Source organism: Aphanomyces invadans (genome assembly GCF_000520115.1).
Source record: "Aphanomyces invadans strain NJM9701 unplaced genomic scaffold supercont1.4, whole genome shotgun sequence".
NCBI lineage: Eukaryota > Oomycota > Saprolegniomycetes > Saprolegniales > Verrucalvaceae > Aphanomyces > Aphanomyces invadans.
The window spans coordinates 166918-178689 of record NW_008580149.1 but is presented as its reverse complement, the minus strand read 5'-3'; the positions used below and the strand labels follow the sequence as shown (position 1 = coordinate 178689).

Sequence of the window (11772 nt, the reverse complement as noted above, 5' to 3'; positions counted from 1 at the left end):
GTTGGAACAGATGCGTTGAGTTGGCTGGTAGAAATTGCAGCAAAATGTCAAATGATGTCGCAGCGTCGTAAATGTGCTCGGAGTAATGCGACGAACACCCGTCCAAAATGAGCAAAATGGGACGTGGCGTCGAAATCGGGATACTTGAGTTGAGCATGGACATCCACTTGCGACAAATGAATGAGTTGGTCCACCCTTTTTCGGAGGTCGTGATTGCGGCACCAGGAATAGACAGGCTGTCACATTCCAGTGTAGACACAGTGTCGCCCGGGAGTACGAACAACGGTGGAATCTTCGTCCCGTCGGCAGCGACACATGCGACAATCGTGACGTGGGCTGAGGCTGTCGCTTCTTCAACGTAAACATTATTGGTCGTGCGTTGGACAACCACCTTCCTTGACGTCTTGGACGGCGAAAAACTTGTCTCGTCCATGTTGAAGACCCGTGATGGATCCATGTCAACAAGTGACATGGAATGAGCAAGCTCATGAAAAAACTCCATCACGGTATCTTTGTCGACACCGTTTCGTGGCTTGCTCAGAGTTCGTGCGGTCGCAATCTTGAGATCTTGATTGCGTTCGAGGAATCTTTTGTACCAACCGCTCGTAAGCTTGGTGTCGCGTGGTGTATCATGTACCACTTGAAGTATCTCGGTTGCCTTGTCGACGACCTGACGACAGCCAACGGGTACCCCTTCGTGTTCCATTGCGACAATCCAAGTAGCTAAGTCGTCTTCGAACTCCTTGGGCAGGACAGGCGGCCTGCCCATCGTCGTCGGTCGGTTGTCGCCCGCGATTGCCTTGGCGACATGGGTGCGCAGTGTGCGTTGGGGTATACCATGTGCGTCAGCAGCGGTCAAAACACTGTGCGTCTTGTTGAGCACAGCTTGGACGGCCGCGTCCATCGCCTCCTGTGTGTAGGACGTTCTTGGCGGCATTCAAATTCAAACGAAAACCTCTTTAAAATTGATATTGTTTCCCTCCATCACATTATACAGGTAATACTTATCACAGGGATTTATTTTGTCCAATGAAACATCGTACTAATTTCAATTGGACGAAACACCTTGGCCGATCAGTGGTTAATCGATTTTCGCCTGACTAATACTGTACAGTTGGGAGTTGTTTTTCTTGTGACCAGCACTGATTTCTGCAAACTGTCAGGACACGAAGTCACTCGTAGTACAACTTGTCATCACCTATTCGAGATTACTTTGCATTTGAATGATGCGTTTGGTGCGTAGAGTGTCTCGAAGTCACTCGTCAGTGACTGGAGAGAGAAGGCATACCAATGCGAACGCACAGACGGAGCACGGTCGTCGAGATTATTGCTCTCCACGTAGGAGGCTTCACGACATGCAATATGATAAGAAAATTGCACAGGTGACCCTTGGTAGAAAGGATTATTAAAAACCAAACATATCCCTGCTCTGTTCTTCCTGTTCATGTGTCATGTAGCATTCATCCATCAAGTGAAAGTCGACTCGGAATCCTACCTAGTGTTCCACCCCAGTACACTCATGTGCTAAACTGCACGCCAAATCGATAGAAACGGGTCACAGTCCAAAATACACTTAGGAATATCTACACCCATTGACAGCACGTGCGGTTCAAACCACATCAAGAATTGGAATTCTCCAACGCAAGCAACCACACACGACGGAAACACTTCCATCTTCGCCCCATTCTCGAATCACAAAGAAGTTTCGACAGCTGGAACTCGACAACAGCAAATTGGAGGGATTTTTCGTGTGTTTTTCTTCTTACGAACCACGAAGTGCATCGTCGGCTCGAATGGCTGATGGTCATACGATGGCTTTCTATTCTTAATTCTGCACAAGAACTCAGGATAAATATGGTTTTGATGTAGTCTCGTCCATGAAGTAGGACCAGTGCTGAGCCCATCTGCGAATTCGCAACAATGTCCCGTCGTCACCATGGCTTCTGTTTGAAGAAATTGGAAATCAGTCAACATTGTGCATAATTCAATGGTCCCATTCACATTGTGCTACAATCAACATGTCATTTCGCCCAAAAGTAGAGACGAAAGGTTGATCCATACGAGTGATTTCCATGGTCCACGCAATGTCCAAGCCACTTCATACTTCGTCGCAGAATAGCCACATAACTGTCGTCAAGGTGCTTGTCGAGAGAGGTGCCAAAGTTAACGAACGAATGTCCTGCTGTGATGACAGGTTGTGTTGTCCATTTATTTGGAGAATAGAGAGGATGGACCCCGCTCCACGAGGCCTCATAGGAAGGTCATGGATGTCACCAAGATGCTGGTGGAGAACGGCGCCTACATTGATCAACATGAGTGGTCGCGATCTATATTTGCCCCATCAAAAACACCTATCAAGTTGAAACCTGCCCATTTGCTGAGGATGGGCGCTGTTTGTGGCATTCATGTCAATCTGCTCGAGGCAGCGAAGTGGGGGCACCTTGCAAACGTTCAAAGGTTCCTGGACAATGGTGCCGATGTCAATATGAGAGATAAGGTACGCTGATCACATCACTCGCATACGGGGTATAACATTGGGTTGATACAGAGGCAACGGACGCCGCTCCACTGGGTCTCCATCAATAGACAATTGCACGTCGTCAACCTGCTGGTCGAGAGAGGCGCTAACTTGAATGCACCCGAACAAGTATACACTATAGCAGCGAATAGATGCTAGGAACTCATCTAGAAGTAGAGATTGTGGACGCCCCTCCACTTTGCCGCACAGAATGGCCACGAAGATGTCGTCCAGATGCTGCTCGAAAAAGGCGCCATTGTCGACGCAACTGACCAAGTAAGTGTTGTAGTGTGCGATCGGATTCAGTCATCTCGTTTGGAAATAGAGAATGTGGACGCCACTTCACATTACCTCACAGCAATGCCAAGTGGGCATCGTCAAGATGCTGGTTGAAAAAGGTGCCAATGTCAACGCAATCGAAGAAGTACGTGCTGCAGTGACGAGTGGATGCAATTTATTGATCCGGACACAGAAGGGATGGACGCCCCTCCACATTGCGTCCCAGAATGGCCACGTGGATCTCATCAAGTTTCTGGTGGAGAATGGTGCCAATGTCAATGCATCGGGAAATGTATGTGATATTGCGATGATCTGAAGATGTCAATTCAAGTGGAAGTAGGGAGGATCGACGCCACTCCACATTGCTTCAAGGAATGGCCACGTCAAAGTAGTCGAGGGGTTGTTGGCGGCTGGGGCCGACTTGTTCGCGACAACCATGGTGCGTTGTACTTTCGTCTTGTTGTATGACATAACTTTGGTAGAACGGGTGCACTCCTCTAGTTCTTGCTGTCATTAGCCGTCACGTGGCGGTCGTGAGTGCCCTGAAACTCGGTGCACAGGTCACATTCGTTCTCCACGCCTAAACTAACTCACGATATTGGTAGAATCATCCTGTGACATGTTTTTGCGCTGGCGACTACTCCTTGGCCGAGAAACGAGCGACTGTTTTCATCACGATGTTGAAGCTCGACAAGTCTGCGTTCGCTTGGATTGGAGATTGTTTACTCCAACAGAGCAAGCACGACGAGGCCAAAGCTGCGTTTCTTCATGGTCTGGAAAAGAATCCCGCCGACAAGGACTGTGCGTTGGGACTGGCGATTGTTCCCTTTCCAGCTCCAGAGGCCGAAGCCTTCACACCGGATACAGGGCGACAACTGGACCACAACGAGTGCGTGATCTGCATGGACAAGCCCCGCACCGCCGTATGCATCCCATGCTGCCACTTGGCGGGATGCTACAACTGCCTTCTTGTCGTTCAAAAGAAGGGCGGATGTCCAATATGCCGAAGTACCATTGCCGCTGTAATTCGCGTGTACACTTGCTAATGGCCTGGCCACCAGTATAACAGTCCCTGCGCAAGCTTTATTCGCGCCGGGAGCGTCCTACAGCAGTAATTTGGTCGTGTCGTGGCTATTGACCTCTATGATTGCCGCGACACCAGCCGAAGACACTTGTAACATGAGAGATCTCTGATTCTTAAGTTAGGCCACAGATTCTAACGACTACTACAATGGTCGCTTGTAAAGTCAAGAGTTCACACAGAACCAGCGATAGGAAATGTGCACCGTGATTCAATCATGGAAGAAGACGTTGGTACGTGGTCGTCTTGATAGTGGCGAGTTTCAAGATGATCCGCTTCGACGCACCTGGCTCCAAACACTTGAGCAAGTAGTATTACTGCCTTGTGTTGAATTGTGTGACTTTGGTCAGACTCTCGTAGATGATAAACCCCGGCGCGGCAATCCATTTTTACGAGTACTTGTACTGTACGATGTACTCTGGTCCATGAAGATTGTGCCATTGTTTTTCACTTGGTTTCATTATACCGTCTCGGATCGAAGTGTATTGGGTTTTGTATGTGTCTCCAACAACGCATATTGGACGAGATGAATTTAATGTGTTTTGATTGACAGTCAACGAAGGCAACGAGGGAACATTCACTCATATCTCAGGAACCCAATCAGAGTTTCCTCTGAAATTTGGTGTAATTTCAGACCTCAGTGTGAACTAAATTCTGTTCATTGGATGTCAGACTACAAAATGAATAACCTTTGAGATACGTTGTAGCAAAACAGCTCAAGGCATCCAATTCCTATAATGACAAATCATAACCTCTATCAATGAATACAATTAATTTTGGAGAGACCATATTTTAATTCTATTAGCAACCTCTCTACAATAATACCTCAACCTTGCATGTCGTCCATTCACGAATTTGGCATGTCAAGCATCAACGACGACGTGTACGATGACATTACGAACTACATTCGGCGTGAGCGTCCAAGAAGTCTAACTAAAGAAGAACGTCTTGATATACTCCGCCTGCACGCCGAACTTCGCCACGACAAAGCTCGCAACGTGTCCGAAACGATCGCGCGAATACTAGGACGAGGCATAAGAGTCGTCAAAGAGGTGTGGGCAGATTACCAAAGCTTGTGAAGAATCTGCATGATGTGCTCGTTACCATGGATGAAGTCGAGGAAGTTGACTCCATGTCGTCGGAGTCGTCTTCAGGAGTGAGTGACAGTGATGTGGAATAACTCTCAAAACGAAATGTTTGCATGGTAACAATAAAAATATATATGGCGTTTTGAAACCTTTGACACGCAATAATTTCAATTTACCCTAATCTCTGGTCCCTCGATGGCTTCGTTGACTGTGAACGAATTATATTGCTTCATCAGGGCAATTGACCATAGCGTCCAAGTGAGATTCGTCGCCAAGGTGGCATTCCATTCGAAACAATGCCTCTTCAATGCTGGAAGGGTCACATTCAACATTGAACAAAGACAAATTCTTTATGATAGATAGAATCTTCAAAGACAAGTTCTTTATGATAGAAAGCATCTTCAAAGACAAGTTCTTTATGATAGAAAGCATCTTCAAAGACAAGTTCTTTATGATAGATATAATCTCTTTGAGCATGGTGCCCTTGGGCCGGTTCTTGCTTGTTCGGGCTGCTGGCGACACCGACATGAAGGGCCACACGCTGATCTTGCCGTCAAACATTTGGCACTTGGAGTAGTCGTACCGCGGGCGGGCAACAGCAGCAAGGAACGTAACCTTCGTGATGAACAACTTGGACTTGACAGAACGCGGCGCAATTTCTTCGTTTTCGTACACGTAGAAAACGCTTCTTGACCTTTGTCAAGTAGAACCACTTCTCATCAATATGCACGTAGTTGTGCATGTCGTTGAAGAGGTGGTTCTCACTTGACGACGGCTCGAGGTGCGACATGGCGAACTTGAGCCTTGCTTGGACGTTGGCCTCAGTGAGGTACGGCTTCACGTAACTTGACCGCGCCGTGAGCCTCGCAACCGCCTTCATGTGGCGAAAGATACTTGTCTTGGGTATGTTGTAGTGCCGCGTCAACGAGCGCATTGTCTGTCGCGCATGTTGGGACACTACTCGGATGGCGGCTTCAATTTCGTCATTGGTGCGGACGACTTTACGTCCAGATCTGCCAATCAAGTCAATCTCTTTAATATAACACCCTCAATATATTGTGCAAAAAGACTTAATATAGATTTATATACCATTGATTTTTGACCCAATCGCGGCGATGGCGCGTCCGTCGGCCAAGAAGCTGCGTCCTCGCTTCCACAGGCGAGCTATGGTACGCCCTTGGCAGTCATACAGCTGGTACTGGGCCTTGAAAGCCCCATACGGAAGCTTGCCGCCGACAGAGCGTTCTAAGAGACTCTCATAGGCTCCGCGCCTCTGGTCAGCCGTGAGGTTCTTTGTGCGTCTGACGCTGTCAGGTAATGGGCTCAGGGCTCATGGCAACGCTGGCGTTGTGGCAGTGTATAGAGGGCTCGTGGGATGCGCGTGTGTGTCTTAAGTGAGTGAAAATTCTGAAATGAGTGACAGGTCAAAATGTTGAGCTGCTTTGGCTCCCGCCACTTTGGTGGTCTATATCTTGGGAAGTAAAACGACTTGGTTTGATCTGAAAACAGCTAATCAAAGTGCTTATCTTGCACTTTCGATTAAACCAATCAGGTCGAAAATACAGCCAAAATTAGAAATATCCCGCCAACGAAAAGGCAATGTGACATACATTACGGACCAGAGTAGTATCACGTATTCTGGGCTTTGAATTCGAATATGTGCGTAGTTTTCTTGCACGTATACTGATATCTACCCAACTTCCAATCGGGCCAATGTTAACATTTTTCGTAGATATACAATCATTTTATGTCGAAGTGCGGTTTGATAATCAGATGTTCCATGGATATGATTCCACACCGTTGGAGCAAATTCAAGCAGTCAATTTACAAACATGAGGCTGCGAATGACTTTTACTGGCAAACATGAGCTATTTGTTCACCACATCGAAAATCCAACCAATACGTAATCCCAGTTGGCGTCATAAGTAGCAGAACGCCTCAACCTTCCACCCTAACAATTGCGTCAATTGGGCACTAAAACCCATTACCGATATCAACATGAGAGGCATTAACAGTTCCGACTCGCTAGTTTCAGTCGAGAGTAGCGTCAACGAGTGAGTCTTGCGGTACGACGAGTTGGAGTGTGTATAACGGAGGAACATATTCGAAAGCGCACTACATCTGTTTATGACCACAAGAAAATTCCGGTATCGAACCACATCGTCATTACGAAGGGATGAATGGCGCGAGTATACCTTCCCCCGATCAACCTGAACCAAAACCACCATCAATGTGAATTCCGGATGATTCATAAAATTATACAGGTTTGACCATTAGAAAAACAACTACCAATATGAAAAGAGCCACCATCAAACTGAAGTTACACGTGGCGATCTCCTCAAAAAGGCGACAAACCTTGAGCGGGAAACCAAATAAGCACAATCAAACATCATCACATTTGAATCTGCATGAAACTCGTCGGACCTACCGTCGCAGAGAAGCAACGAGTCCTCGACGCATACCAGCAAGGTAGCGACGACTCCAAAATCGTCGCCAAGCACAACGGAATTTCCGTCACGACCGCTTGGCGTGTTGTGTCGAACAACCGCGCTTAACCGCTTCCCCGCGGTGGTGCGCGCCCTGAGCGGACGAAAGTCCGCTCAGGGCACGCCTGATACAGGAGGCTCTCGAAAGTTACCTCAACGAAAATTGCCTGTATACGCTCGGCCAAATGCAAGTCTTCGTGTTGTTCGGCTTCCGGGAACTCTTCTATCCACCCAAACGATCAGCAGGTACTTGCTTGGCATTCTGTACACGGTCAAGAATGTCCGCGTAGAGCCCTCAACATCGGCAACTATGCAGAGAACAAGTTAAAGAGACAAAAAGCTCAAGGATGTGTGTACAGGCCTTGCAGGGTCATGAAGTATTGTAATCTTGCGAGTCCTCGTGCAACGCAAGCTGCCAATACCCTTTAAACAATCCAGCGTGAAGAACGCCTCCGACCCCACCAGGAGCGTCAGCGCCGCGTCAAGATTTGGCATTGGCCAGGGCATGGGACCATGCAAGCGTTGATAGCCCTACTTTCAATGGTCGTGCGCAGCTCCCCACCCTTCTTCGGGGCGACACGGGGTGCCGCTGCCCAAGTGGCGCGGTTGTTTTGGTAAACAAGCCCAGTCGCCTGCAATTCGCCCACATGCTCCCTGAGGAACTCGACATGCGCTGGAGGATAGCGACGCAGCCCACAATTTACCGGCGCCGAGTCGGGACGCAGCCGCACTCGCAGCGATGGGGGGTCATGTCCGATTTCAAGGCGGAACACCATATTTTTCTCCAACAGGTGCCCGAGCTTCTCCGCCAACACTGGAGCTAGGCCTTCATCCATCGCTTGCTCCAGCTTGGTCGCCAGCATTTGCTTGACCTGCTCTTCTCGTCGTGCGAGTTCAGGGTTATTCGTCCCTTGCGATTGCGCGAATGTCGGGTGTGGTGCACAACATCCCATCTTCGGGGTCAATGCTGTCATCAATACTAGCGGCCAGAAGTCGCCGCACGTTTGCCAGACCAGTAGACGCACCAGCATCGCTTACGTCCCATTCCACTTGTTTCTGATACGCTGCCGTCAACAGATCATCCTCAGAAAGCCCCAGCCGCTCCATTACGGATCGGCTCAGCAGAAGAAGGTGCTCCCCTGGTTTCGGCCAAGTGTCGACCCAGACCTTCAACCCTCGTAGGGCTAGCGGCCCGCACGGCGTCTCCAATGTGACGCACTTGAACTGCACTTGACATGCAACCACCATCGGTGCGGACGGGCCGTAGGGGTAGATCTTGATCGGCTTGGTGTCGCCATCCACTGTCACATTTGACCGTTCCATCTCCCGCATCACACTGGCTGTCATGAGCGTGGCATCCATACACAACTACAGGAGACACGCTTGGACCAGAACCACTTCTTCTGTCGTGTCCCACGGCCCTGTGGCACCGGGCTGAGTGTCCCAAGCTTGTACGTTTTCTTTCGCTTATTCCATTTTTGCCACTTGGGCTTCCAACTGATTCTCTGCTTCGCCAGGTTTGACCAATGGACAGTTGCCACGCGGTGTCATCCTTCTCGCACTTCAAGCATGCGGCCTTAAGCCGCGATCCAGCCGAACCCTGCGTGCCTTTACCATCCACTTTAAGTGCTTCCTTGGGCACTCTGTCCGGCTTCCACGGGCTGCCCTATCTTTCTGGTGAACGCGGCTTCTGGTCGTGCTTCTTGGTGAATTCGGGCGCCAGCGCCTTCTCATCCTCCAACGTTACATAGAGTTGAAACCCCCCGGCGAAGGTACGAAGCCACTTGACGAAGTCGAAAGACATCCTGTTTCAAGGGCTTGTTTCGTTGTAGCGCCAGCTGACGCAGTACCGTCTTCTGCAGCGCTATTGGGCGCACAGAATGGGCCATGACGTCGGCGACCATCTCTCCTTCCTGGTGCAACACCCCTTCTTGGTTATCACGTTGGAGGGCTGTCATCAAGCCATCTAACATGCGTCCCACGCGCGAGTCCGCGTCCATGATCTTTACGTCGAAGATACTGGACGCTTGTACACGATTCTTGAGCAACTCGTAATCGCCCGCTTCTTCATAGTACGCTTTCTTGAACCATGCGATCCACTCATCCTTCGTCACGTCGCGGTAAGACTTGCCAAGATCGAACATCGTGACGCGTCGTTTCGTGAATTGATCCATGCGCGCCGACATCGGTATTAGGAACGGCCTCGACGCGCTTGATTGCAGCGCGTTGAGTTGGTCCACATACTTGTCGTATTCCCGGACAAACGCGCGCCGCTCCGCCTTGGTTGAGCCCTTGAACGATGGAGGCTGTGGCAACGCCGGCGCGTTCAAAAGCCGACCGTTCACGACCTCTTGTCCCATGTCGTCGTCCTCACGTTCACCTTCAGCTGTCACGCCAGCTGTCTCGCATCATCTGGCTTCGCTGTCGGGGAAGGGGCAGGTACAGAATGCATACCACCAAATGAGAACCGCGTGCCCACCGGCTCCGGTTGGTTGCGTTTCGGCGACCGGAATGGGGTCGTTACCACTCGACGGCTCGGGCGACCCTAGTCCTTAACCATTTGACGTTTAACCGAGCGTTCACGTGACCTCGACCGGTCATTCTCCACCTGGCGTTCGTCGTCACTCATTTCTTAGTTGATATCGAGTAATGTTAAGGTTTTTGTATCTCCCGCCTTGTCGTTAGCGGGAACTTCAATAGAGGCTTCTTTTGCTTCTTAAGGGCTTTGTACCAGGTGGGACGCTTATCCTCCTCCATACCATTCATGCGGAACGGAGCACATTTGTTCAGATTGACCTTCGTCGATTCGCTTTTCTTGTGATGATTCACGAGCATGCGGCAGTGCTTACAGAGGGCCCATTTGTGCTTATGCGGGTTAACGTCGTCGGTGTAAAGACTCCAGAGGTTACTGCCTTGCCGACCACGTTTACACCCTCCTGAAGCATCATCGTCATTGCAATTGCCGTTCAAGGAATAACTGTCTGCGCCGGCCCTAGGATCGGCATTGAAATTGTTGCCGTCGGCTATATCGCTGTCGATGTCGATGACGATGGCTTCCACAACGATGTCGGGCATGATCACAAGTGTAATGGAAACTGCCAATTGCCCACCTCTCAACAAGGAGCGCAGTCCGCAACCTACTAACAGTGGTAGAACGCATCGACCGACCTTTTTCAATTTGCGCGTTTATAGATTAAAAAAATTATCACAAAAAGTTGTTGTACTGCTCCGCGTACTCTTCTGAATACAATGGACTTGATCACATTCCTTCAAACAGAATACTCTTTATGAAATGGTCAATCAAAGTCAAGAATGATAGTCAATTTGTATCCTAAATAGTTATAGTCGTCGACAATTGTTAAAGTTCTTGCAAGAGTATATTCGTTCGTAGAGTCATAATAACCTTGATGGAGTTTAATAGTTTGCCATCTGATAATTCATGCTTCATTTTAATTGGTCAGCTTCAGGATATGGGGTGCATGGATTGCATGAATATTCACCTTTCATTCTTCAACAAGCCCGCAATGCCTGGACTCGCCACTCAGCTCTGCGACGAGATCACAAGCTTCGCCGATAGTGAACGAACGCGCAGTCTATCGAGAGACGAACGTCTCTTGATACTGCGCATGCATGCACACCTACGCTATAGCAATGCTGTAGTTGTTACAGAGCAGATTGCACAGCTGGCAGGTCGAAACCTTCATGCTGTAAAGGAAGTATGGTCTGAATATCAACACGATAAGACTGTGACTGCTGCCAAAGTTGCTGCGAATAGATCTAGCCGCAATACACGTATTCTAGACACAAGAGTAGTCTTATCTATCATTCAATCACGTGTTCGTGAGCGTCGATCAACTCGCACATGAGTGGTTGCAAAAGATGTGATGAATTTATTGTATGAGCATGGTATTGAGAATTACGAAGGTGATGAGTAATTCTTCTAACAGTCAATAATTTTCAAAACGAATAAAATACACTGCAAAAGGACCGAAGAGGTTGTGATCTCTGGAATGTGATGAATTATCTGGAAGGTCGGTCTATGCGTTCGACCACTGTAAAACCGAAGAAATATCCGAAAAATACCGATTTTGTTGGATCTCAAACAATAGGGTTTTATATTAAAACCTGAAAAAAAACAATTGGGTCTGCCACTCGTGGTAAAATGAGTGCGCCGTCGGGGAATTGAACCCCGACCTTCTCCTTGGAAGGGAGAAATCCTAACCATTAGACTAACGGCGCAGTCCGTTGTACACCATTAAGTTCACACTTGCTGTTCAAGTCAATTGACTACCCTCCCGCCACCATGCCCACCCCGGTGAT

At 48.8% G+C, this 11772-nt stretch overlaps 3 protein-coding genes and 1 non-coding gene across 4 annotated transcripts; 1 reads left to right on the top strand and 3 right to left on the bottom strand.

Moving 5' to 3' along the window:
- Window positions 1-2358: 2358 nt before the first annotated feature.
- Window positions 2359-4003, top strand: H310_02568 (hypothetical protein). Its single transcript, XM_008866126.1, has 8 exons — window positions 2359-2497; window positions 2549-2647; window positions 2696-2794; window positions 2844-2942; window positions 2991-3089; window positions 3138-3236; window positions 3280-3357; window positions 3403-4003. The coding sequence occupies exons 1-8, from the start codon at window positions 2384-2386 to the stop codon at window positions 3841-3843; spliced, it is 1128 nt and encodes a 375-aa protein (XP_008864348.1). The 5' UTR covers window positions 2359-2383; the 3' UTR covers window positions 3844-4003.
- Window positions 4004-4807: 804 nt separating this feature from the next.
- On the bottom strand, window positions 4808-5900 carry H310_02567 (hypothetical protein; the record flags this gene model as incomplete). Its single annotated transcript, XM_008866125.1, has 3 exons — window positions 4808-4900; window positions 5489-5581; window positions 5640-5900. 3 exons carry the CDS (start codon window positions 5898-5900, stop codon window positions 4808-4810), a joined length of 447 nt encoding a protein of 148 aa, XP_008864347.1.
- Window positions 5901-7480: 1580 nt separating this feature from the next.
- H310_02566 (hypothetical protein) lies at window positions 7481-9812 on the bottom strand (the record flags this gene model as incomplete). Its single annotated transcript, XM_008866124.1, has 6 exons — window positions 7481-7546; window positions 7605-7675; window positions 7988-8084; window positions 8157-8431; window positions 8478-8820; window positions 9303-9812. The coding sequence occupies 6 exons, from the start codon at window positions 9810-9812 to the stop codon at window positions 7481-7483; spliced, it is 1362 nt and encodes a 453-aa protein (XP_008864346.1).
- A 1807-nt stretch (window positions 9813-11619) lies between these two features.
- H310_02565 lies at window positions 11620-11691 on the bottom strand. The gene has a single exon. It is a non-coding gene; the product is annotated as a tRNA-Gly (tRNA).
- Between the last annotated feature and the right edge of the window lie 81 nt (window positions 11692-11772).

Bases quoted from the DNA above. Each gene is read 5' to 3' on its own strand.
- H310_02568 (XM_008866126.1), top strand. From the start codon at position 2,384: ATGGGCGCTGTTTGTGGCATTCATGTCAATCTGCTCGAGGCAGCGAAG. The intron at 2,648-2,695 runs GTATACACTATA...ATCTAGAAGTAG, and splicing joins ACTTGAATGCACCCGAACAA to AGATTGTGGACGCCCCTCCA. The intron at 3,358-3,402 runs GTCACATTCGTT...CGATATTGGTAG, and splicing joins CCCTGAAACTCGGTGCACAG to AATCATCCTGTGACATGTTT.